This window comes from Sceloporus occidentalis, unplaced genomic scaffold (assembly GCF_023333645.1).
Source record: "Sceloporus occidentalis isolate IW3139 unplaced genomic scaffold, rSceOcc1.0.p SCAF_4, whole genome shotgun sequence".
Classification (NCBI taxonomy): Eukaryota; Metazoa; Chordata; class Lepidosauria; order Squamata; family Phrynosomatidae; genus Sceloporus; species Sceloporus occidentalis.
The window spans coordinates 119,314,363-119,336,935 of NW_028316984.1; the positions used below are offsets into that span (position 1 = coordinate 119,314,363).

Genomic DNA, 22,573 nt, shown 5'->3' on the forward strand with positions numbered 1-22,573 from the left:
TTATATCTTTTTGGAATATTTTCAGGCCATGGATACTTGAATCCGTGAATAAAGGATCCGTGGATACAGAGGGCCAACTGTACTTACAAGCTGTGTATCTATAGTTTGTAGGCCATAGTATTTGTCCATGATTAGCATTTGATTATGGGAGAGGCCAAGCATGCATAGTTAACCACCCAGCCCAGGGCTGGCAAAGTACAGACTTTATTTTTTCACTAGAACCCTGCACAAAGACACAATGTGCCACATCCTTAACTATTCAAATATACATTCACCTTTTCTCTTTCATCAAAAAGGAGAACCTCCAGCTCATATCACCTGTCACTATATCCAGATAATGTCCCACTATATTCTCTTTTCAGTTTGTCTCATCACCTTTGGAAAAAGACCTTTACTTTAGCCAGCTACTGACATAAATAAAACACAAGCCAAACACATGAAATAAAGAAAAGCTGGAACTATTTTTGGCCATGTTACATCCTTTTAAAATAGAACAATCAAACCTAAATTAAAGGAGGCATTCATATACTATCCATTTTGAATGGTGTGCATGCCTGGGTATATAAAAATACAAGTGTACTACTTAAGCTCAGCTGTTTATTTGATGATCCCCATTAACCTAACAATAAGGCATTAAATTAATTTTCCACATTCAAATGTGCTCTTCTGCTGGAAGGGGAAATGAATATTGTTGAGGGCCATGTTTGATGCTAATGCTATTAATGTAGAAAAATCTTCATTCTATCTATAACTAATCAGAAAGCACAAGTAACCAGAACAGCTGGAAATACGACAGATGCTCCAGTGGGAATATTTCAACAATAAGCATTTGGGCAGAGGGGTGTTACTGTGATAGGTTCAGTTATGGGTAGGGTTGCCATAATTCTGGACCTCCAAACTGGGACAAATGTAGGACAAAAGTAGGACAAAATTTTCAAATGGAGGACACACAAAAAAATTGAGGCTTTTTAAAAAAATGTTAATATAAATGCATGTTTCTTAGGCATGATCAAAATGGAGGACATTTTGGCATTGTTCCTAGACAGATGGCAGAAATGTACTTCCCTTTCTGGCTAACCTCCCCCCCCCCCATTCCAAACAGCATATTTGGGCATTGAAGAGGAGGAAGAGTGGAAAAGGCAGAGGAGGAGGAAGAGGAGAAGAAGAAGAGGAGGAGGAAGAAGGGGAGGAAGAGGAGGAGGAGAAGAAGAGATGGAGAAGAAGAGGAGGAGAAAGAAGATGAAGAAGAAAAGGAAAAGGAGGAAGAAGGAAGAGGAAGAAGGGGAGGAAGAGGAGGAGGAGAAGAAGAGATGGAGAAGAAGAGGAGGAGGAAGAAGATGAAGAAGAGGAGGAAAAGGAGGAAGAAGGAAGAGGAAGAAGGGGAGGAAGAAGGGGAGGAGCAGAAGAAGAGATGGAGAAGAAGAGGAGGAGAAAGAAGATGAAGAAGAGGAGGAAAGGGAAGAAGAAGGAAGAGGAAGAAGGGGAGGAAGAGGAGGAGGAGAAGAAGAGATGGAGAAGAAGAGGAGGAGGAAGAAGATGAAGAAGAGGAGGAAAAGAAGGAAGAGGAAGAAGAGGAGGAGGAGGAGGAGGAGAGGAGGAAGAAGAAGAGGAGGAAAAAGATGAAGAAGAAGGGGAGGAAGAGGAGGAGAAAGAAGAAGAAGAGGAGGAGGAAGAAGGGGAGGAAGAAAAGGAGGCAGAAGAAGAGGAGGAAGAGAAAGAGGAAAGGCTCTTTCCCCTGCCTGGCTGCCTCCGTCGCCAACGGAGGAAGCCAGGCAAGGGAATGGGGCCTCACTGAAGCCAAGCCCCAAACCCCTGCCTGGCTGCCTCCGTCGCCGTTTTGCCCCCACCCCCGGGATTCCCCCCCCCCCCAGAGACGGAGGCAGCCAGGCAGAGGTTTGGGGCTTGGCTTCAGCCATTCTCCAAGCCCCAGCCAAGCCTGGAGGACTCCGCAATCGCGGAGGAGCCCCCTGGGCATGGCTGGGGCTTGGAAGACAGCCGTCCTCCAAGCCCCAGCCAAGCCTGGAGGACTCGCTGGGGGGGTCCCGGGGGCGGGGCCAAACCAGGGCGGGACCATGCGGACCCGCCCCAAATCGGGAAAGTCCCGCCCCCAGGCAGGATATGGGAACCCTAGTTATGGGTTGCCTCAGTCATAGGCCATTGGGCGTTTTAAGTTTTATAATGGGACAGAAAGCCTATACATAGAATATTCTTCTATGAATCGTGTCCAGAGACAACCTAGTATTGTTTTATTAAACTGATGGCTGGACTGAATTAGCACATTCACAAAATCACTGTCTCCATTTACAAAGTATAAATGGGAAGGGTCTTTTGGTAGCTTCCAGATTTGGGAGGAAATGTTACAAATAGTTTTGGAAGATGGCCTATCTTCTTCACCAGTCTTCTTTCTTCTTACATGTGTATGTGCTTTCAAGTCGCATGTCAGCCTGTGGCGACTCTATGAATTAAGGTTTTTTCCAGACAATAAGTACTCTGAGGTAGTTTTGCCAGTTTTCTTCCTCTGAAATATAGCCTACAGCCTTGGTATTCTTTGGCAGTCTCACATCCAAAAACTAAACAGGACTGGCTGTGTTTAGTTTCTAAAACCAGACAGGATCTGGTGCCTTTAGCGTATTTAAACTTAAGAGTTAATAAATTATTGCTATGGATTAGGCGCTCTTCCTCCACCCATCCTTTTGCATTTACAAGTACCATAAAAGTGCCAGTTCTCCCAGCAGTGGCACCCATCTCTCCCCTCACCTCCCACCAAAAAAATCATCTCAAACCACACTACTAGCATCATTAGAGCAGCACTAGATGTATGTGGAAAACTACAGTGGCAGAGGTTTTTTTTAAAAAAAGACAAGTCATTTTAAAAGGTGTAATGTGCCTGCTGCACAATGTGTAATAGTTCATTTTACAAACCAAACCAGCCTAGCCCAACCTTAACTACCTCATTTCCTCTCTGTGTGTATGTGTGTGTATACATCCTGTGTTACTGTTGTAAAAAAAACTTGTTGTGGTCCAACTACAAGATGTATGTGTGAGTAATATGTATGTTAACATATATGTGTGTGTGTGTAACATTTTAATTTATTGTTCACATGGTTCATACACATCAGATGAGTACTTCTGATGCCAGTATGGCACCAGGGCTTCAACAGCTGGTAGCGTAAGGAATACCCACGTGAACTCTTGCATACACACGTATACCTCAGTTAACATTACTTCCTTAACAGAAAATTTGGTACTAGAGGCAAAAATAATATGGAAAGGATAGGAGAAGGTTCCTACATTGCCAAAATGCAGAGTAGTTCAACGTGTTTCAGCAGACTTTTTATTCAGACCTAATGATATGTATATATATGAAATAAAACCACCAGGCTAGGTAAACCTTGCATAAGTAAACAAAAACATTTTAAGCCTTGAAAACTTTTTCTAAAATGCATCTAGGGATGATTCCCCTCCCCCCCCCCCCCCACCAACCTCTATTTCTTATGATGTCTAATTGGGTGGCCACTCATGCTCAGTAAAGATTCTGGAGGCAACTGCTGTTTGCCTCGTCTGTTGTAGGCAGGCAAACACAACTACAGTAGGACCCCATTCTTCCCAAGTCAAGCTTTCCTTAATTGTTTACTGCAGACCTATTGCTGCAGCTTGGCAACAAAAGTCAGTTTGTCTAGCCTTCCTTCATCATATTCCCACAGCCAATGCTGCTAAAAAAAATCTAGCTAGAGAGAAGGAGGAAAAGTAAAATGAGGGTTCTTTGTCACAGGCTTTGTTAAATGAGGTATGCCTGCATATTAGTGCCATGTATGAGGATTATCATATAGGTTGCTAACTAATTTTGTTTCATTTCTGTCTTGAACATTATTTTGACGGGGGGGGGGGGGTAAAAATGCCATAAATACTTCTGGATTCCAAGATTTTATGAGAAATAGAGGAGGCAGCAAGAATGCCATTTCTGAAAACTACTTAAAACATGCTATTTCTTCCTAACCAAAACAGTTTCAACTACAATTATAATAAAACCTCTTATCTGAGACTACGTGCCCAGAGTGATGCTGAATCAACATCATGATGGCTACTTGAAGGTTGTATTGTCTTTTTCTTCCTTTTTATTTGATTAACAAGCAGTAGATAATAAGCCTCTCTCTTGTCTGCTTACATTCCAGTAGTAAAGAGCTGAGTAGAACTCTTGCACAAAATATATCAAAAATGCAAATAAGCTCTTTTACCAAATCTAATGTTTGCCTTCCTCCTCACCCATACCCCTTGTCCCAGCTCTGTGACACAATGACTTGCAGACTAGCAAACTTGGTTCACACAACACCGGAATATTATGAAACAGCACACAAGTTACTGCTAGAGCACATGCTCTATGTGTAGAAGGTTCCAGGTTCCAGCCTCCACCCAGTTTAAGTGGGGGGGGGGGAATCTTAGGCAGCAAACTGTGACTTTTCCTGTGCTGTGCCCCTCAGGAATTACTAGCAATCAAAGAAAACCCTGCTAGGCTAGAGCAATGGTCTGATTTAGGAGTTTATCGCACTGCTCGTTCCAGTCCTTTCCTCCCATTCTTTCAAAAAGTGTAGAGGTCCAGACTGAGTACAGGACGCCATGATCGGGTACTGGATTAGTCCTGGCTGGGCATGGAGGTGTGCGATAAAAGCCGTGTTTAAAAGTTTTCATCCCATGCCTAGCTCGGGAGGAAAGGGTGGGAAAGGGCAGTGCAATAAACTTAATGTAAGGCAGCTATACACGGAGAGAAATTAGCTATTCTATATGTTCTAATTATTTGTCTATACCATCTGTTTTTCCAAGTAGCCACATGCATGACCACATCTTTCAACTGTCTCAGTTTGGCAGGGACAGCTTTGATGAATCATCTGCTGTCCCACTTCTTTGGCTGATTCTAACATGTCCCAGTTTCTCTTTCCCCCTCCCATTTTGTCTTCATCTGATTTCCAGTGCTGCAAACAGAATTCAGAGTGCAAAAGTAATTTGTACTCAATTAGCTTAACATGGAGGAGGGGCAAGGAGAGGCAGAATCTTGCCCTTCCCAATAGCCACTGGCAAAATAAACTGCTGCAGCCATGCCTAGCTTGCTTATTCTTCTTCATTAATAACTCCTACCCTCTTGACCACATTCTAATGTTGCTTGGTCACTGTGTCCTGTTTTTTTTCTGTGAAATGTTGGAGGATATATACGACTGATCCAGTCAGTCATAATGATGCACATCTGAGTACTAAGGCTGAATCTGCATTGTGAAATCTAAAACCCAATGAATGTCCAATGAGGAATATCCAGTGACAGAACTTTTTCTCTTTCCATCACTAGAACTGGAAGGAAGTGATCTCTCCTTCCTACTGCAGCTCCCATGCACTCCAAAAATATGTTTGAGAGGATTGGGAAACCATAGTCTGCTCTTTGTAGTGTGGACTGTGTGGTGCTGACTGTGGACAAACCTAACCTCTCAGGTAAAGAAGGAACCTATAGCTTGCCTAAAGAGTCTGAAATCAGGCTAGAGATCTGTAGTTCTTTGTATGAGAAGCTGAGAAGACAGATGGCAAGCAATAAACAAAAAAACAGTTGCCAGCAAAGATTATGCTAGAATTATGTTTTGTCTGTTTTAAACTTGGCACTAATGTGAAAAGGAAACTGTCACTTTGTATTCAATGATGTTGTCAAACTGCTTTTTCAAATGTGCGAGTTATTGTTTTAACTTCTGATGTTCTTTTCTGTTCTGTTCATTGGGAATGGACAAGCTCCAAGATGCAGCTGGCAGTTAAATTTACAAAATTCTTGGACTTGGCAATGCAGTCAGTAAAAGACAGCAAGTGACTTGAGCTAAGCAATCACGCTAACTAGATTAATCACACAGAAGACAAGGTCCCTATACTTTTCATCATTTCAGGAGTTCATTATCAGCTTTCAGGGAACAAGAGTAATGCAGTACAAAGGAGACAAAATAGATCTTTGACCCTAAAGTGTATATTCTATATTTTTCTGTATATGGTGATTAGGAATATATTCATCCTATACTAAAACCCAACCAATATATCCCAAAGTTATTAGTGACCAACCATTAACTTTAACTTGGCCCTGTATGTGGGTTAAATAAATTAGACATCAACATAAATGTGTATCACCTTCAATTACCTTCTCCCTCCAACAAGATTTCTTTAGAGATGTGTGTCTCAGTAAGCCTATGTTTACATTTCAATTACTAATCTCCAAACAAAGCACATTAAATGCATAATACACAGGGAGGAAAATAATGTGACAAACAGACATTTTTTTTACTACATGTGGGAGTACCTCTTCTAAAACAGTTGTTTGACCTTTGGCCTTTGTCATGAATGTGCCTTGGGAAAAGAGGGAGTTCACAGTATATTGCTATGTGTTTACCTGTAAAAGGATTTTTTAAATAGCTTTAATTTTATACAGTCGGCCCTTCTTATACATGGATTTTTATACACAGATTCAAGCATACACGGTTTGAAAATGTTCCAAAAAAGTATAAATTTTAAATATCAAACCTGGATTTTCCATTTTTTTTATAAGGGACACCATTTTGCTATGTCATTATATTTAATGGGACTGAGCATACACGGATTTAGTTATACACAGGGGATTTTGGAGCCAAACCCCAGCGTATAATAAGGGTCCACTGTATGTGATTCTTAGTTTAGAAAAGCCAAGGGAATGGCAGTATCTGGCTGGTCTCTCTTCACATTTATTAAAACCAAGCATTTGTTCCTGTTCGTATTTCTGAGGCATAATAAATTTTCAGCTGATTAAATTTGCTTTCACTTTATTTTGTTTTCTCCAGTCTATAAAAATAAACAATCAGTTATATTATCATATAAAATACACTCAAATCATATTCACCTTGGATATCCTGAGTCAATTCTCAACAAAAAGATCCTAGCCAAAATTACAATTCCTCTAATATTCCCCATTGCCTTGCTATATTCACAGTTTTTATGAAAGACAGAGCTCTACTTTGTTTTATTTACAACTTAAATTGTAAAAAGAAAGACAGACAGGTAAGCTTACCTGTCAGCATCACCTAGACCCAGTGAGGTATTGCGTTGCAGAGTTTCCCGTACAGCAGCCATCCCATCAGGAAGTCTGTTTAACCTTCGAGTATAGAGACCCAATCCACCATCAGTCATGTACCTAAAAAACAGAGGAAGAAAAAGTTAAGTAATGAAAATTTACCAAAGTCATACAGAGAGGATTGAATATGTATCATACTGGGACTCCTTCCTTGAGCATTCATTAAAATAACCAAAATTAAACAATGACTGTGTTGTAAATAAGTTCTAAGGGAAAACGTGACAGTGAAAATATAGCAAGAACTTTGTGACTAGCAAAATCTTATTTCCACCTTTGAATCGGCTCTTGATATTTGCTTAGTGCCTGAGTTTTGAAATTATCTTCTTAATTAAGAGGGATAGAACATTCATTTTTAGGCAGGATTACTCTTCCAACGAACATTTATATAGAGTGGATTGGCTACATATTTGCTGAAAATTGCCAGGTATCTTCTTACACTCATGCTATGCTTACAGAAACTAAACTTTTATGTTTTTCCTAATTCTAGGGAGAATGGGAATAACCAATGGGAGGCATTGGGACTATTTGGCCTGCAAAGCAACTTGGTGAGAAGAAACATCCTTCCAACGTAGGTGTGTAAACATTACATTCTGCATTCAGTATGTAATGTCCCAGCCAACAGATGCTTGGAGAAGCAATGGTATGCCTTGTGTAGATATTTTATTGGACTGCTAGCCCATATGCCATCTAGGAAGTCAAATAAGCACTGTCAATATGCTGTTTGAGGGGATCTTCTGGGGAGGGTATTTATTCCTCAACCAAGAAGCATCAATAAGCTCATTTTTCTTGAGAATATGAACTCCACAATTATTAAATCCATATTATTAGGCAAATACTATTATTTACCAAATATGATAAGCAATTATAGTGTTTGGTTGTTTTGTTTTGTTTTTGCTTCTGCTTTGGTTTTCAGAATATTGTCTCACATAATGGAGCAGGCTATTTCTGGCTTAGATAACACAGTTTCCAGAGGGCAGTGAAAATCAAACCACTTAGACTTGCCAGAACTAGTATATAGTTAGAAGCTTTCAATAAGAAAATTGTTCTCAGAAACATTCTTCAAAGAAACATAGTTTAATCTGTTACTTGAAGATAGCAGTTTGGTATAATTCTCAAAGAATGACAAGAGAAAGAAGGTAAAATGATGCCCTTTACTGGTAAGTGTACACATAATTTAAGGCTTACACTGGTTATTTTGTCCTAACTAATAGCAAATCTGAGGGTGAAATAAAACAATCCTTGTCACAGAGAAAATTCTCATATAACACTGATTATGGCTACACTTTCCACTGAATTCCAGAAATATATGAATTCTGGTGGTGAACTCTACAGTTTTTGTATTGCTTAGTACAACTTGAATTCAGTTAAATAGCCAGTCAACACTTTGATGTGTCCTTTTATTTCCCATAGTGAAGCTATAGATCCCTTTGTGGTACCCTATCCTCCCTACACAAACACTGATCCTTTGGCATTGTTTATCAGAAAATTTATAATTGACCTTGAATGTAGACACCTAGTGCTTGCTCTTGCTTTCTTCTACCATGGAAAATGGAAATGTTCTGTCATGGGACTCAGCATGTGCAGACTCACTGTCACACAGTCCCAAGACCAGCCCAAGGTTTGCTTAGCCTAAGCCTCTTCCCCATGATTTTTCCTGCAATACTCCCCCACTGGTAGCTTGAAAATAAATGAACAAGGAAAAAAACAAAACCTCAAAACACTAAAGGTAAAGAAAGATGCAGTTATAGAAAGGAGGCATGTCCATCAGGTAATTCCCCACAGACTAGATTGGAGAATACATGAGCCAGAGTCTCCCTGCAGTATGGTAAGAGGCTGGTGTATTAACTAAGCGTTCTTTACTCTAGCAAAATGAATGTAGCAAAACAAAGTTTCAAATTCCCTTTTGAATAAGCCAGTATTTTCACATTCTGATGAAGCACAGTGCATAATTTGTGAACTGGCTTTACCTCTGAGAAAATCTCTATGATGCTGAGATGGGTGTACACATAAGAATTTATGTGCCCATTTGAGGATGAAAATATGCCAAAGGGTAACCACAACTATCTTTAACCTATCTAGTTCCACATGGAACAAGAAACCAGAACTTCAAATAAGCTTGTACATAACCCAAAAAAGATGTTGATTCCATCACCTTCCAATGACTTTGTTCCTCTTAAATATCAGTTCTTTTCAAATATCAATTAAACTCAAATATCAGTTAAGATATTTGCCTTAAACACCAAATCTTAATGTAAGATGTCACTTTTAGAATTAATGCAATCTATTAGAATAACGAAACTACACAAGAATGGGAGTTCAGTTGCTACTGATCTGAAGAAAATGTAATGTAAGAAGAAAGTAGTAGAGGTTTTTCAAATCTGAACTGGATTAAGAGAAAGTTTCTTCACCCCTTAAAAAATCTCTGCTCTTAAAAGGATGTTCAACATTCTTTATTCTGAACATGCTCATAGAAACCCTGTCAAGTAGATCACTATATATGAGTCAGGAAACTGAATTTCACAGAGAGGGACTTGGCTCAGGAAATGCAATGGATCCATGGCTGACCTTAAATATGCACTGCATTCTATTCATTGGACCACACTGAAAAATGGCAGTCACATATTCTTAAGAAGTATGGTCCTCTATATTTTATGTCAGATTTGCTATCCCATTTGTTCAGTGTGACTTTCTTGCATCCCTGCTACAGATGAACAATTATATAACATGCATATAGACGTATATACAGAGTATTAGGAAGCTCTGATTGGCTACAGAGATTGTAGAACACTAGTGTGGATTTCTTTCTTTCAAGAAGTGGGACTGGGCAGTGAGATTTTGCAAGCAGATATTTGAATGAAGACAGAAGATGTTGAAAGATGAAGTTTAAAGAAAAGAGAAGAGTCCTAGGAAACTGAGGATAGGATCACTTCCATATCTTTCTGCCTCTGTCTAGATAGATTTATACAGTGGGCCTTTGTTATCTGCTGAGGTTTGGTTCCAGGATCTCCCGTGAACAATTTGACTAATTTAATTGGGGGGGGAGGCAAATAGTTGGGAGATAACCCAATGTTTCTTACTTAGTGTGGCTCAGACAAATTTGATTCCTGTATTATTATCGTCAGATTTGAAGGTTTTTACAGCAGTAATTAAGTTACCATTGTACAGTATATTGGGGATTGGGGGCAATGAGACAGTAAGGCAAACAGCAACAGACCTTATATTCTGATTCCTAAACCAATATGTGAGAATGATAAGATCTTGTTCTGGAACAACAAATATACTGATATTTTGGTGATTTTTTTCACCAATATGCACACATATTAGTAACACACATAGTAAGTTCAATTCAATAGTTCTAGTAAAGTGGAATTATTTCCAGTGCATGAAGATTAACAAAGGGTAAATTACCACATGAAAGAAACTACTGTACTTTAAAATGGAATGGAGTTTCCTAATGTACAATATAAAATAAAACACAAACAATGAGGAAAAAATGATAATTCTAAAAACTGATTTTTTAAAAAAAAAATTCTTGAAAAAGACAGAATAAGTATTGCTCACACCATAAAATACTGTCATTGAATTGAGTATTTTAGAGTGTAACAAATGCAAATGTGACATTTTAAACTGCATTTATCCTAAAACATTAATATAATTCTTTCAGTCAACTATCATTTGGACCTTTGGACATGGGGTGGGGGCTTTTCACTGCACAATAAGACAAACATTTCCGATATTCCATCTAAAACATGTGCTGCCCCTCCTTTCTAGTGGCTACACAATCCAAATGAGCAATCAATAAAGAGAAAGAAAAGAAAAAGTCTTTGATAAATGTACAGTCAAACAAGATACTTTACTTAGCTGTGAATGAAAGAGTTATTTTCTTTCAGTTATTCCGTAGCACATCTGAAAACTGACTAAATTATTTGGAGTCTCAAAATGTCCTTCAGTTTTGCAAAGTTCATTGCCATTCACTGACTTTTCTTCTAGAGATTCGTCTTTGTAATGAAAAGGGGGAAAGAAGCCTTCCCATCATACCGGAAATCTGAAAGTAGTTACAACTCCTAAATGGAGAATCTTGCAAGGGCTAAAAGAAAAACGTACTTAGCCCAGAAATGTACTAACCTTATTTCTGCCCATCTTTTTCCCCAGTCACTTGTGTTACAGTGTGAGCTGTAACAGATAAAGCCTTTGATGCCTACCTCAATCATTAAACTTGGCATGCAACAGGAAGGAAAGGGGGGAAAATGTGGTGGATGTAAGTTAGCTTTGTCAGTCTCTGCAGGGTTCAAGAACAATAGGCAATTGCCCCTCTGGGATTTCACAAAGAGGTTGCTAAGCTAGTTAAAACCAGGGACAGGGCTATTCTCAGTTCTGCTTTGTCCATGGGGACAAGACACAATACTTTTCTCTTCACTGCATAAACAAGGAGTCCAGTTTCAATGGCACTGATAGAAGGTAGCTTGATTCAAGTCTTTCATTCATTGTAAGATTTGTTTGTGAGGAGTTTACAGAAATCAGCTTTAAAATGGAAAAAAAAGTAAATGAAACTGTTATGTAGGAGACCGGGTTATAAGTTAAAGCATTTCAGGGCATTTAATTTATTGTGTGAATGAACTTCGGGGGAGGAGATATATTATAATCTAATATATATTCCAAGCATTATACAAAAATAAACATATGTCATGAAGGATAATTTCAACAGAGAATATAGACAATCACACTTTTCTCCCAAATGCCATTTTATAGGGTATATTCTTTCTCTTGTTTGTTGCATTCAAACTTTATACCTTTATGTATTTATGATAAAGGCTTCAGGAATACATCTGAAAATAACAAAAAGACTGAATCAAAGTTAATCATAAAAAAACCTGTTGATTTCAGAGGAACAGGTAAGCATATACCTAAATCACTAGCATTTTGGTTGGATCATACATATAATCAATCTATGATTTTTCCAATTAGCTTATACAATAAAGAATCCTAGGGAAAGCAGCCATTGGGGAAATGCATATCTGCTTTTCTAGGTTCTATCACACCCCCATCTTGAAGTAACTGCCCATGGCTAATAGGCAGATGATCTTCTGCTCCAACAGTTTTTACCATGACCTTGTACTGGACTGAAAACAAGAACCAAAAATGTTTTTTAACTTTACCATACAATATAATGGTGCGCACACTCAGCTTTCAACCCTATAAATATATCTTATATTTCAACCCTATAATTATATCATTGGGAATAAATAATTCCCCTGAACTTCTAAAGCTAATGTAGTAATAGGTTTAGACAGCGATGGCGAACCTATGGCACGTGTGCCAGAGGTGGCACTCAGAGCCCTCTCTGTGGGGAGACATGCTGTCACCCTAGCACAGAGTTTGCCAGAGTTTCTTACTAGAAGGCCAGAGGGACGTGGCACTTTGCAATAAATAAGTGGGGTCTGGGTTGCAGTTTGGGCATTCGGTCTGTAAAAGGTTCACCATCACTGGTTTAGGACAATGGAGGCACTAAAGGTTATGCTTCAACACCCTGCAACAAATGCAAATGATCTTATTCTTGAAGAAAATAATAATATTTCAAAGTTATTTTTTAAAAGCAAAGGCATTTGAATTTTCCATGTTTTATTACATTTTTAAACACTCTTAATGTTGATGCTATGGTAATTATTCAAGGGATTTTAACATGTTACATAACAAATTAGCTCCAAAAAGTAACTTTTCAAGTTCTGCTTATTTCTCAATAGTTATATGTCAGATTGTGTTGCAAGTCTTTTTTGTTCTACAGTAAATGTTTTGTACTTCTCAGGGTATTTTGAAATAAATTATTAGGTATCCATTCTCACATTCAAAAGATTCAGTACTAGAAACTTTTCCATTACATATGATTCTAACACTGTGGCTGCATCTGTGCTGCAGAATCCAGGTTTAACACCACTTTAACTGCCATGGCTCAGTGCTATGGGATCTTGGGAACTGTAGGTTGTTATGGCACCAGAGGTCACTGACCGAGAAGGCTAAATGTCTCACAAAACTACGAATTACAGAATTCCATACCATTGACCCATGGCAGTTAAAGTGGTAAACTGGATTATTTCTGCAGGTGGATGCAGCTTCAGATTGTGTTGAAAGTGCTTTTAAAAACAGAAGGAAGTGAATACAGATCTGCAAACACACTTACCCACATCATTGTCTTACCCATTTTTATTAGCCTATCACTAGAAAATACCAGAATTATGTGTCCATTTGTTTCCACTGAGCATTCAATTTCATTTGGACACAGGGAGAAGAAGTATCAAAGAACTAACACACCGAAAATGAAGTATGGAAATGTAGGGTCAAATGGCCCCAGTCATTTTTCTGAAGCCAGTTCAAAATCTCCACATTATAATATAAAGGAGGGAGGATTATTTTAATTCATTCTTTTCATTATTTTAAAGGTAACATTTTGCTTCTGTAGACAGGCCCATCACATACAAAGGAAATTCAATTCAAAATGGATGCGTCTTTATGGCCAAATGTTTCAGCTTGGTAGAACTTAACAGCTGCCATCAACCTTCACTATCAGAGAGCTGCTTGTGCTCAAATAAATGTTGAAAATAAATTCATGAATACCTGTCAACAATGTGCAAAAAGAAATAAAATTTAAAAAGAACAACAGAGCCTTAACAAAATTAGCAGTTGCCTAAAATAGACACGAGAAAAGCAAACAAGTGAAAGCATAATATCTGAACCACATTCTATATTTTGTACATAATACTTTTGCTTCAGTTATTGATTACTGGGTGTAGAACTGCCACTATTTGAGATCACAATCTTAACTCACCAAGACAGCTGAGAGCCAACTGATCTGGCACTAGAACAGCTGAAGATGTGTTGACTCCAAACCTCTTTTTGGCTAAGGATGTCTGATATTATTGAAGACTACCTTGGCCCTGGCCTGAATTTGGGTCAGCCTAGTGGCTGTGTCTCTGTGCTGAGGGAGATTTAGACTAGGGCTCTTGGAAATTTCTCAAGCCTATCCTGGCCTGGTTTAGATTTGTAGCAGCACAATGGCTATGTCACTGAGTTGAGGGAGGTTTGGACATGACATCACTCAGCTCCTCCCTTGCTGTGCCCTTTTTTTGGATCTTCCACAGAACAGCTGTGCTCTCAGATTCTTGTTGGCGAAAGTCAGATCCTGTCTATTTCTAATCCATTACAGCCAGTGCATGTTTTGGATAGGATTGCACTGTACATTATCAGGAGAGATTTGAAAAGTTAGGCCAGCCAGCACACAGAACAGTTTGGGTTATTTTTAACTTTTTAACTTTTCACTCCCCACTCCACAGGCACATCTGTGTTTGTTACTTGTATAAAAGTAAAAGTACATAACCATGGGAACATTAAACATTGCTAAAAGTGTGAATTTTCATCTTGGGGTGTTTTTGCAGCACAGGGTGTTTATGATTCACTCTTCTCAATTTCATCACTTCATTTATTTCTACCACCAGAGCAGGAGTTTAAACTGCTTTTCTTAACACTGGCAGACTTGTTATGACAGTCTGTGAACCTCCAGCAAAACATCAAGTTACAACAAGTACTGAAGAGATGAGACTGCATTCTAATGGCTGGTTGTCCAAAATGTATTGCACTGTGACACGATATTTGTTTAATATTCATGAAATCATGACTATAGATGTCCCATAAGACTTCTTTACTAACAGCAGAATAGAGCCCAGAATCATGTTTAGTGGCTATCAGCTGGCCACTAATCTGCATTATACCTTTCCTTCCTAGCATTATAGTGGTTACATGATCCTTAACAATGATAAAGCATGTAACAGAAAGTAGAGTTTTAGATTGGCACGTTCTCAAGCATTCTCTGTAGTGCCTTTATTGATAGAACAATATGAAGGAATTAACAAGTGAACCCTTGGCCTTGTCTGCACTAACCAGGATGCTCCAGAGGCAGACTCAGCCTGAGCCACCCATGTTGGGCAGCCCAGCAGGACACCCATACAGACAGTTGTGGTGGTGTGGGAACAGAGGGCTCAAGATCTTCCCAGAACATCCAGAGCAACAGGTATATTTTTTAACTGTTTAAGGCTGGTATAGCCTAGCTCTGCTACAGAATGTGTGGGATGTCATCTGGATTGCTTTCACCAGAACCATAGAACTTTATCGCACGGACCCTAGAATGGGTCCATCGTGTTCCAAAAAGGGGGCGTGATGAGAACGGGATGGGGCAAAGAACAGATCTTACTGCACAGAGGAACACTGCTGCTGCCGCCAGACGTTCCTATCATGTTCTACATCTGTCCCAGAGGGTGCAATTTTTGAGAACTGTTCAAAACCGTTCTCAAAAATCACCCCATCTGGAACAGATGTAGAACGTGATGGGAACGTTTGGTGGCATCGGCAGTGGCGGCGTTCCTCTGTGCAGTAAGATCCGTTCTTAGCCCCATCCCATTCTCATTTTAGTTAAATTTTTGAGAAACTGATAAAACTCTGTGACATTTGTGTAAATGTATACATTTTCAAAATTAATTACGGTAATGGCTGAACTTCAATTGATTAAACTGAATTCAATTAATTGAATTCTTCATTCATTTTCTCTTATATTATTTCAGGATTTAACTCAGTGGTTCAATTCTACAACAAGAAATGGGTCATAAAATTTATTTTCTACACTTGTGTTCAGTGTTCAAGCTTTGTTTACACAACTGTTATTTATACAGCATTAAAAAGGCTTAGAAGAAATAGAAAATCAACCTTGTGTACTATTCAGGGCTTTTCAGGGATGGGGAGGGATCACCCTACCCAATTTGCTGGCAGAAACCAACTGGCTCTGAGTTTCCTTGGCAACTTAAACTTTTGAACTGTTCTCACATTTTGCCAGCTGCCAGTGCGCAAACATTTTGTACGGTACAGCAAAGCCGTTATATGTTCCCTTTTTAGAGGAAGACTGAGCAGTATTTTTCACTCTTAAAAAGAGGATTTCATTGAAAAGGTCTCCCACAACATCACAGACTGAAAGTCTCCAGTCCAAACTTTGGCTGCTGTCCTGCAGCAGTTTGTGGAGGCAACTGGGGGAAAAAATCTATGGTGAAAAGGGCTTGCAGAGACCTTCTGAAAAAAAGGGGGGGAAAGAGGTGAGAATAAATGTTAGAATGAACTCATCTTCTCTGTTATGATTCCAGTTCTGGTCTGGGATTCCTGTGGAAATGTCTTCTTCATAGATAGGAAACTGTGAGGAGGAAAGACGCATTGTTCACCTAGGAAATCATGGAGGGCTGGCTATCGATAGCCTTGTTTTTGGAGGGTTTTGTTGTTGCATTTTTATTTGCCTCCAAATTACACTCAAAAATCTCTGGGAGGCAATTTCATCACATTTCTCAATGTCTGGTTTTAGGCCCTAGGTAGGGCTTTTGCTAAAAAGGATGTAATGTGGAAGACAACTTTCAGTTCCTGTTATTAAAAAAGAGGAGGAGTGCTCAAGAAACATTCAGAGGATTATTTTAAAATGCCTGTCTTGGAGGGCGGCCCTTCATGCTCCTAGTTGGGTAGCAGTGGGGGGGGAAATTCTTCCATGTCATAGAATCCTAGAGTTGGAAGAGACCACAAGGGCCATCCAGTCCAACCCCCTGCCATGCAAGAACTCAATCAAAGCTGCATGTTCTGAGGGCCTAAACAACAGTCTCAGGCAGCTGCATGTGGCCCACAGCCTGCATTTTCATCCACCTGTTCCTTAGGATGACATGCAGCTCTTGGCGAAGCCTTCTGCAAGTAATCAGTTCAGGTCCAAATAGGTGAGAGGCAGTCTCACCTATTATTGGCTCTGGTCCCATTCAATGTGTGGCCCTTAATAGGAGGGGGAAAATCCCTCCTCTAAAAGATGCACTGTTTCCTTTAGCATGCAAGAGAGGTGAGGATTAACTTTCTTCAAAGAGACCTTTTCAAAGACCTTGGTGTGCCTGCCAAGTTGTTTGATTGCTGATTTATCATCACCTCTCACATGTGCTCTCTTTTTTCTAGTCGTTTTATATTTGGCTATTAAGTTAGGTTATTTTATTTATACATATAAAAATTCCTACCGAGATAAATGTCTAATCAACAATTTGTAAGTTGCTCTGATAGCCTTTTGGCTGAAGAGTGGGGTATAAGTAAATATTATTATTATTATTATTATTATTATTATTATTAAGAATTAGAGTGGAATGTACTTTACTCTGCAAGATTATCTGTTGCCATTGAAACACCTGAAAGTTTTCAGCTTTTCATCATCAAGAGTAAAACCATGCCTGAGTTTTTTCCCCTGAAAAAGAGATGGATGTAGCTCAAATATTTCCTGGTTCTTACCAGCAGAAATTCACTGTACATGGAACATATGGAATTGAATCCAACAGTCTGGAGAAAAGAAAATGACCATTAACAGATTTCAGTTTATAACTCGCAATCGGCATAGCTAATATACCAAAGAATGTGCAGCTAAGCAAATTTTACTTTATTCTCTGGTCTCCTCAAAGTACATTTAAGTTTAACAACACAGAATTATTGTGAAGCAATTGGTCAAGCCAGAAGGCTTGCGATTACTTGTCATGTATTATCTCCTGTATCAATCATAGTATTGTTTTTCTATATCATTTGCTGGGAACAAGCTGAAGAGATTCTGTTGAACTCATACTCTCCTTATACCTTTCCTGGAAGCAAATAGTTGGTCATGTGGGAACAGAATTCTGGACGAGAGAGCCTTTGGCCTGAAACAGCTTATCTCTTATGTTCTAAGTATGAGGTGTTCTAACATGACTGTGACTATAACCTTACTTAAAGTAACCACAATCCTGTGTGCTCTACAAGTGTATAGCCACAAACCATATCATGTATGCTTCCTGTCTAAATGTCAAGTTCTAACTCCATGCAAATATTTGGGGAGTACGTACATGAGTTTCTTGTCAAGTTTATAGCTAAGCTGCAATCATATGCAGGTATCATATGTATGAAGTAGCACCTGGCTACTCTGTACAAATCATGATCTCTTGTTACACAAATCAACAAGAAACAGTACTGCAGATGAAATACTGGTTTAACCAGATCAGATTCAAAAGTTATTTTATAAAGTTATGGTACTTAACAACAATGGTGGACAAGTAATCAATTGTTATTACAAATTACAGTGTTGACAAGATGTAATTCATTATTTATAGTTGAGCTACTTGTTATTTATCTATTACTTTCCATTACTTTTGAGAAGCGATAACCCTTGCCATTGGTAAAAGAATGAATTATAATTTAAAAGTAAATACCTTTACACCTTAACTAGAGCCTATTATTACTCATTAAGCCAAAGAAATAACCTATTTCTAATTGTTATATTACTTGTGAAACATAACTTTATCACACTCTTGTTAGTAAAAAGAGAAAGTAGTTATGCGTTGTGTTGTTTGTAAATTATTAGTTCCAAGCTCTGGGACTTAATAGATTTAACAATATTATTATTATTATTATTATTATTATTATTATTATTATTTACAGTATTTATACCCCACCCTTCAGTTAAATTAGTCCTTGCAATAGCTGCAGCTATAGCTTCTGGTGATTTATGCATGGGATCCCTGGTGTTTAGTATGGAAAATATAAGGCTTAGTCTGTATGTCCAAGGGTGTTTTTTTCCTAAGGTAGCCTTCAAGGCATAAGAGTTTGAGAATTCCTATCTCAAAATATGGGTTGCAGGACCCAAGCATTAAGAACAACTAGAAATCTAAAATGTCAGTTCAATATAGTTTGTTTTTCTTGTTATTTTTGTAGCTAAATATCTGTGCCAAACTATATTTTTATATGCATATTCTGTCAACCCATCAAATCTTAACTGACCACCATCTCCCTGTTGATCCTTCTGGTCAAAGGGTGGAATGTGATGTCTGCCCACAAGCCCTGCCTTGGAGTGAAAACAAAGAAATAAATAACTATCTAGTTAGGGTCATTTTAAGTTTCAGTCTTCAGAAACTTGAACACGTGATAGAAGTAATGAAAGACTATAGTTCAGTTATCAGCTCTCAAGTTTTGTTCTCAAATGAACAAAATACTTAGTCAACTCAAACATATACTTTAAGTATGTATATACCCAGCAAGTTTTGAGCATTAATTTCCAATCCACTTACAATGTCTAGTAGAGTCAAGCTATATGGTATCTTAAATATGTTCCAAAATCACATTATGAAATAATCTGTTAATATTTGTATTTCTTTGATGGTGAAGGCAGTGAAGACATTATTCTTTACTGCCTCAATTCCACCAGCAAAATCTCACCAAGCACACTTGTTTTATGTAGTTAAAGGTATTACATTCTAAAATCTGAGCACTGGAGAAGAACCTTAAAAAACATACTGGCATACATTTGCAAAATAGTTTTTTTGTGGGTTTTTCGGGCTATATGGCCATGTTTTAGCAGAGTTTCTTTCTGACGTTTCGCCAGCATCTGGCGAAACGTCAGCATTCGCCAGTATTTGCAAAATACTTTACACAGACCTGTTTTGATTTGGGCTCCACACTGAAGGTTTTTTTAAGGAACAACTAAGGCGTGCACATGCCTACTTTTGTTGAATGTATAGTCAGCCCTTCTTATACACTGATTTTTTTATACACGGATTCAAGCATACACAGTTTGAAAATGTTCCAAAAAGTATAAATTTCAGATATCAAATGTTCATTTTCCATTTTTATAAGGGACACCATTTTGCTATGCCATTATATTTAATGGTACTTGAGCATACACGGATTTTGTTATCCACGGGGGATACTGGAACCAAGCCCCAGCGTATAACAAGGGTCCACTGTATATTAATTTGTTCAATTTACTGATGTGGACAAGTTGTTTGGACAAATGAAACTAACAACTTGTTCATTAAACAATATGGACCCATTATCTAGATAATCTGGATCAAATCAGTAGTATGTAGTGGTAGCTCCTGTCAAAAAATGATTTATGACCTTTTGGCCCTGCCTTTGCCCCCCCCCCAAGAATGATTTATGATCTTTTGGCCCCTCCCCCCAAGAATGATTTATGACCTGTCAAACTGATGGACATATCCCTTCCCTGAAAATGCTAAGGTGGGACATCCGGGCCATGTGACCTACCCCAATCTATAGGGGGTGATTTGACCCCTCCTCTTGACCCCAGGGGTTCCCATTAACCCCCTCAAGACCATGTGACCCCCCCTGAAAGACCACGCCTCACCACCCCGACCCATGGCTGCTGACTCCGGGCCTCCTGTGAACCACGTGTCCCAAATCACCCAATTGTGATAGATTTCCCATGTTTTCTGATTGGTCCCTTGAGGCCACGTGTCCTCCTGACCAATGGTTTGATCCCCACAAGAAGCACGTGGTCCACGCTAGCTAACGGGAAGGCAGGCTGAAGAGAGCTCTATCCCGTAGCAAGAAGCAGCCATTTTATGCATGCCCAGACACGTTCTGCGCTGGCAACATGGAGGCAATGAACACCCCTCTACGGTTTGCAGTGCCTTGTACAACCAGGAGAATAAAACCCACAAAAATAACATCCTAGCCAAATTATCATGGGCCTGTGGGCTTTACTAACCCTCTCGTACCATTGAATATTCAACCTAAAAAGGAATCCAAAGAGCCTGAAAAGACACCCAACATTATGGATTTCATTGACAATGCTTCAGAAATCGAGTGTGATTGTGGTTGCAATTTAAAATCCATTTTCCAGAAGAAGGAAGTGCCCGACACTCCACAGAGCCCTGATGAACCAGATGGCGCAGGCCTTTTGAAGCCCACTACTCAGATGGAAGAGGCAATGGAAGAGGGAGATTATGACCCACCACAGCCCTTACATGAGGAAGAACCTATGGATGAAAGCGTGGATATTGATTCAGGCTACCACAGTACAATGGTCAGTTTATATAATCTAAAAAATGTTAGTAGGTTGGTTATTATTTGGGAGATGAGTGTGCTGTTTTCCAAAAGAAAAAGATTTTTTTCCCTTATTTCTTTTTTTATTGACTTAGGATGAAGATCTGCGGGCAGACAGTGCTGAGAACCAAGCTGGAAAGAGTCTACAGCCCCTAAATGTTCTCCCCATTCCTAAGATGTAGATATGTTTCTAAACTAATCTTTCCACCAATAAAAAAGTTGTTTGTTTTGCATGTGTGTGTTCATACTTACATTAGAGTTGAAAATGGGAAAGTATGAAAAAATTCTGGGTGATAAATATTATTCACTGGGGAAGACTGGAAGCTTTGGCAGTTTGAATGCCCTACTTCATGAAGCCAAAATACAGAGCAAAAATCTTTAAAGAGAGGTGGTGTCCCGATGGCTTTCTGGCCAAGATGCCTATACACTATACACCAGCTTCAGAATCAAGCACCCAACTGTTGAATTTAGGCCAGCCTAACCATTTCACTAGGTATTTCACTACGCCAGGGTAGGAGAAAACAATACCTAGTGAAATGATTAGGCTGGCCTAGCAAATTCAATAGTTGGGTGTTTGATTCTGAAGTTGATGAACCTGTGTAGAGGTGGGCAAAAATGGGAGTAGTGGATTTTATATCTTACTCCCTAGTAACAGCAGCGCATCCATTTTTCCACAGAACACAATTTCATTCTTTACTATCTCTTTAAGCAAGCACCCTAAAACTTCCCGGGGAGTGGAAAGTAGGGTTCACAGAGATACAGTACCCACACACTTGGAATAATATCAATACTAATACACCTTTTGAAATTGCTAGGCCAGCCTAACCATTTCACTAGGTATTGTTTTCTCCTACCCTGGCCTTTAGTGTCTAGTATTTTTTCAATCCTGTACGCTTGATCCTCTATCACGTTCACTTTTGTAACTCTTCAGGGTAAAATCTAATCTAACTGCCTCTTTGCAGTTAGGATGACCTGGTCAATAATGAATACTTCTGTGGTGAAATTCTGTTCATATCCTTTGGCAAATATGCCCTTGCTTTTAGAAATCCTCACATGGGCCCGTAACAGATGGGCTAAAAAGGGCAAATATGCCCTTGCTTTTAGAAATCCTCACATGGGCCCGTAACAGATGGGCTAAAAAGTACGCGCAGAACGCGTACTAGGGTTGAGATGGTGCGGTGCTTCTGCACCGCCCTAACCCTAGTGCGCGCTGTGCGCGCACAAAATGGTGGCAGCCATTCCGCTATCGATACGTGATGACCGCGCCGCCTCCAAACAAGGCGGCGTGGTTGTGACGTATTGGGGTTGCGGCAGGGCGCCTAGGGCGCCCTTTCCGCAACCCCGGAAGGAGCTCCGTTTCGGAGTTCCTTCCTGGTTTGGTCCGCTGGGCGCAGCCTTCAGACGGCTGCGCCCAGCGGGCCAAAGGAGAAAGGGGCCAAACGGCCCCTTTCTCCTTCTGCCTGCTGCCGCGGGGTGTCTTTGGGGCTTGAAGCCCCAAGGACACCCCTTTCCAGGCTGCGGGGAAGGGGTCTTTTGCTGCTT

At 39.4% G+C, this 22,573-nt stretch overlaps 2 protein-coding genes across 4 annotated transcripts in view; one reads left to right on the top strand and one right to left on the bottom strand.

Moving 5' to 3' along the window:
• Nucleotides 1-22,573, bottom strand: part of NAV2 (neuron navigator 2) — a 352,842-nt gene that overhangs the window by 131,776 nt on the left and 198,493 nt on the right. For all 3 annotated transcript variants that reach the window (XM_089521370.1, XM_089521369.1, XM_089521367.1), the window contains one exon: nucleotides 7,058-7,180. In XM_089521370.1, coding sequence (XP_089377496.1) covers nucleotides 7,058-7,180 — 123 coding nt within the window. The remainder of the gene's footprint in view (nucleotides 1-7,057; nucleotides 7,181-22,573) is intronic.
• LOC149314548 (uncharacterized) lies at nucleotides 15,063-21,226 on the top strand. The gene is made up of 3 exons (XM_089523486.1): nucleotides 15,063-15,179; nucleotides 20,829-21,011; nucleotides 21,127-21,226. The coding sequence occupies exons 1-3, from the start codon at nucleotides 15,087-15,089 to the stop codon at nucleotides 21,211-21,213; spliced, it is 363 nt and encodes a 120-aa protein (XP_089379612.1). The 5' UTR covers nucleotides 15,063-15,086; the 3' UTR covers nucleotides 21,214-21,226.

What these genes read in the sequence shown, in the direction of transcription:
- LOC149314548 (XM_089523486.1), top strand. Translation starts at nt 15,087, where the DNA reads ATGTTGGGCAGCCCAGCAGGACACCCATACAGACAGTTGTGGTGGTGT. An exon ending in CAGAACATCCAGAGCAACAG is followed by an intron (nt 15,180 to 20,828) that starts GTATATTTTTTA and finishes TCCATTTTCCAG; the next exon opens with AAGAAGGAAGTGCCCGACAC. An exon ending in CAGGCTACCACAGTACAATG is followed by an intron (nt 21,012 to 21,126) that starts GTCAGTTTATAT and finishes TTATTGACTTAG; the next exon opens with GATGAAGATCTGCGGGCAGA.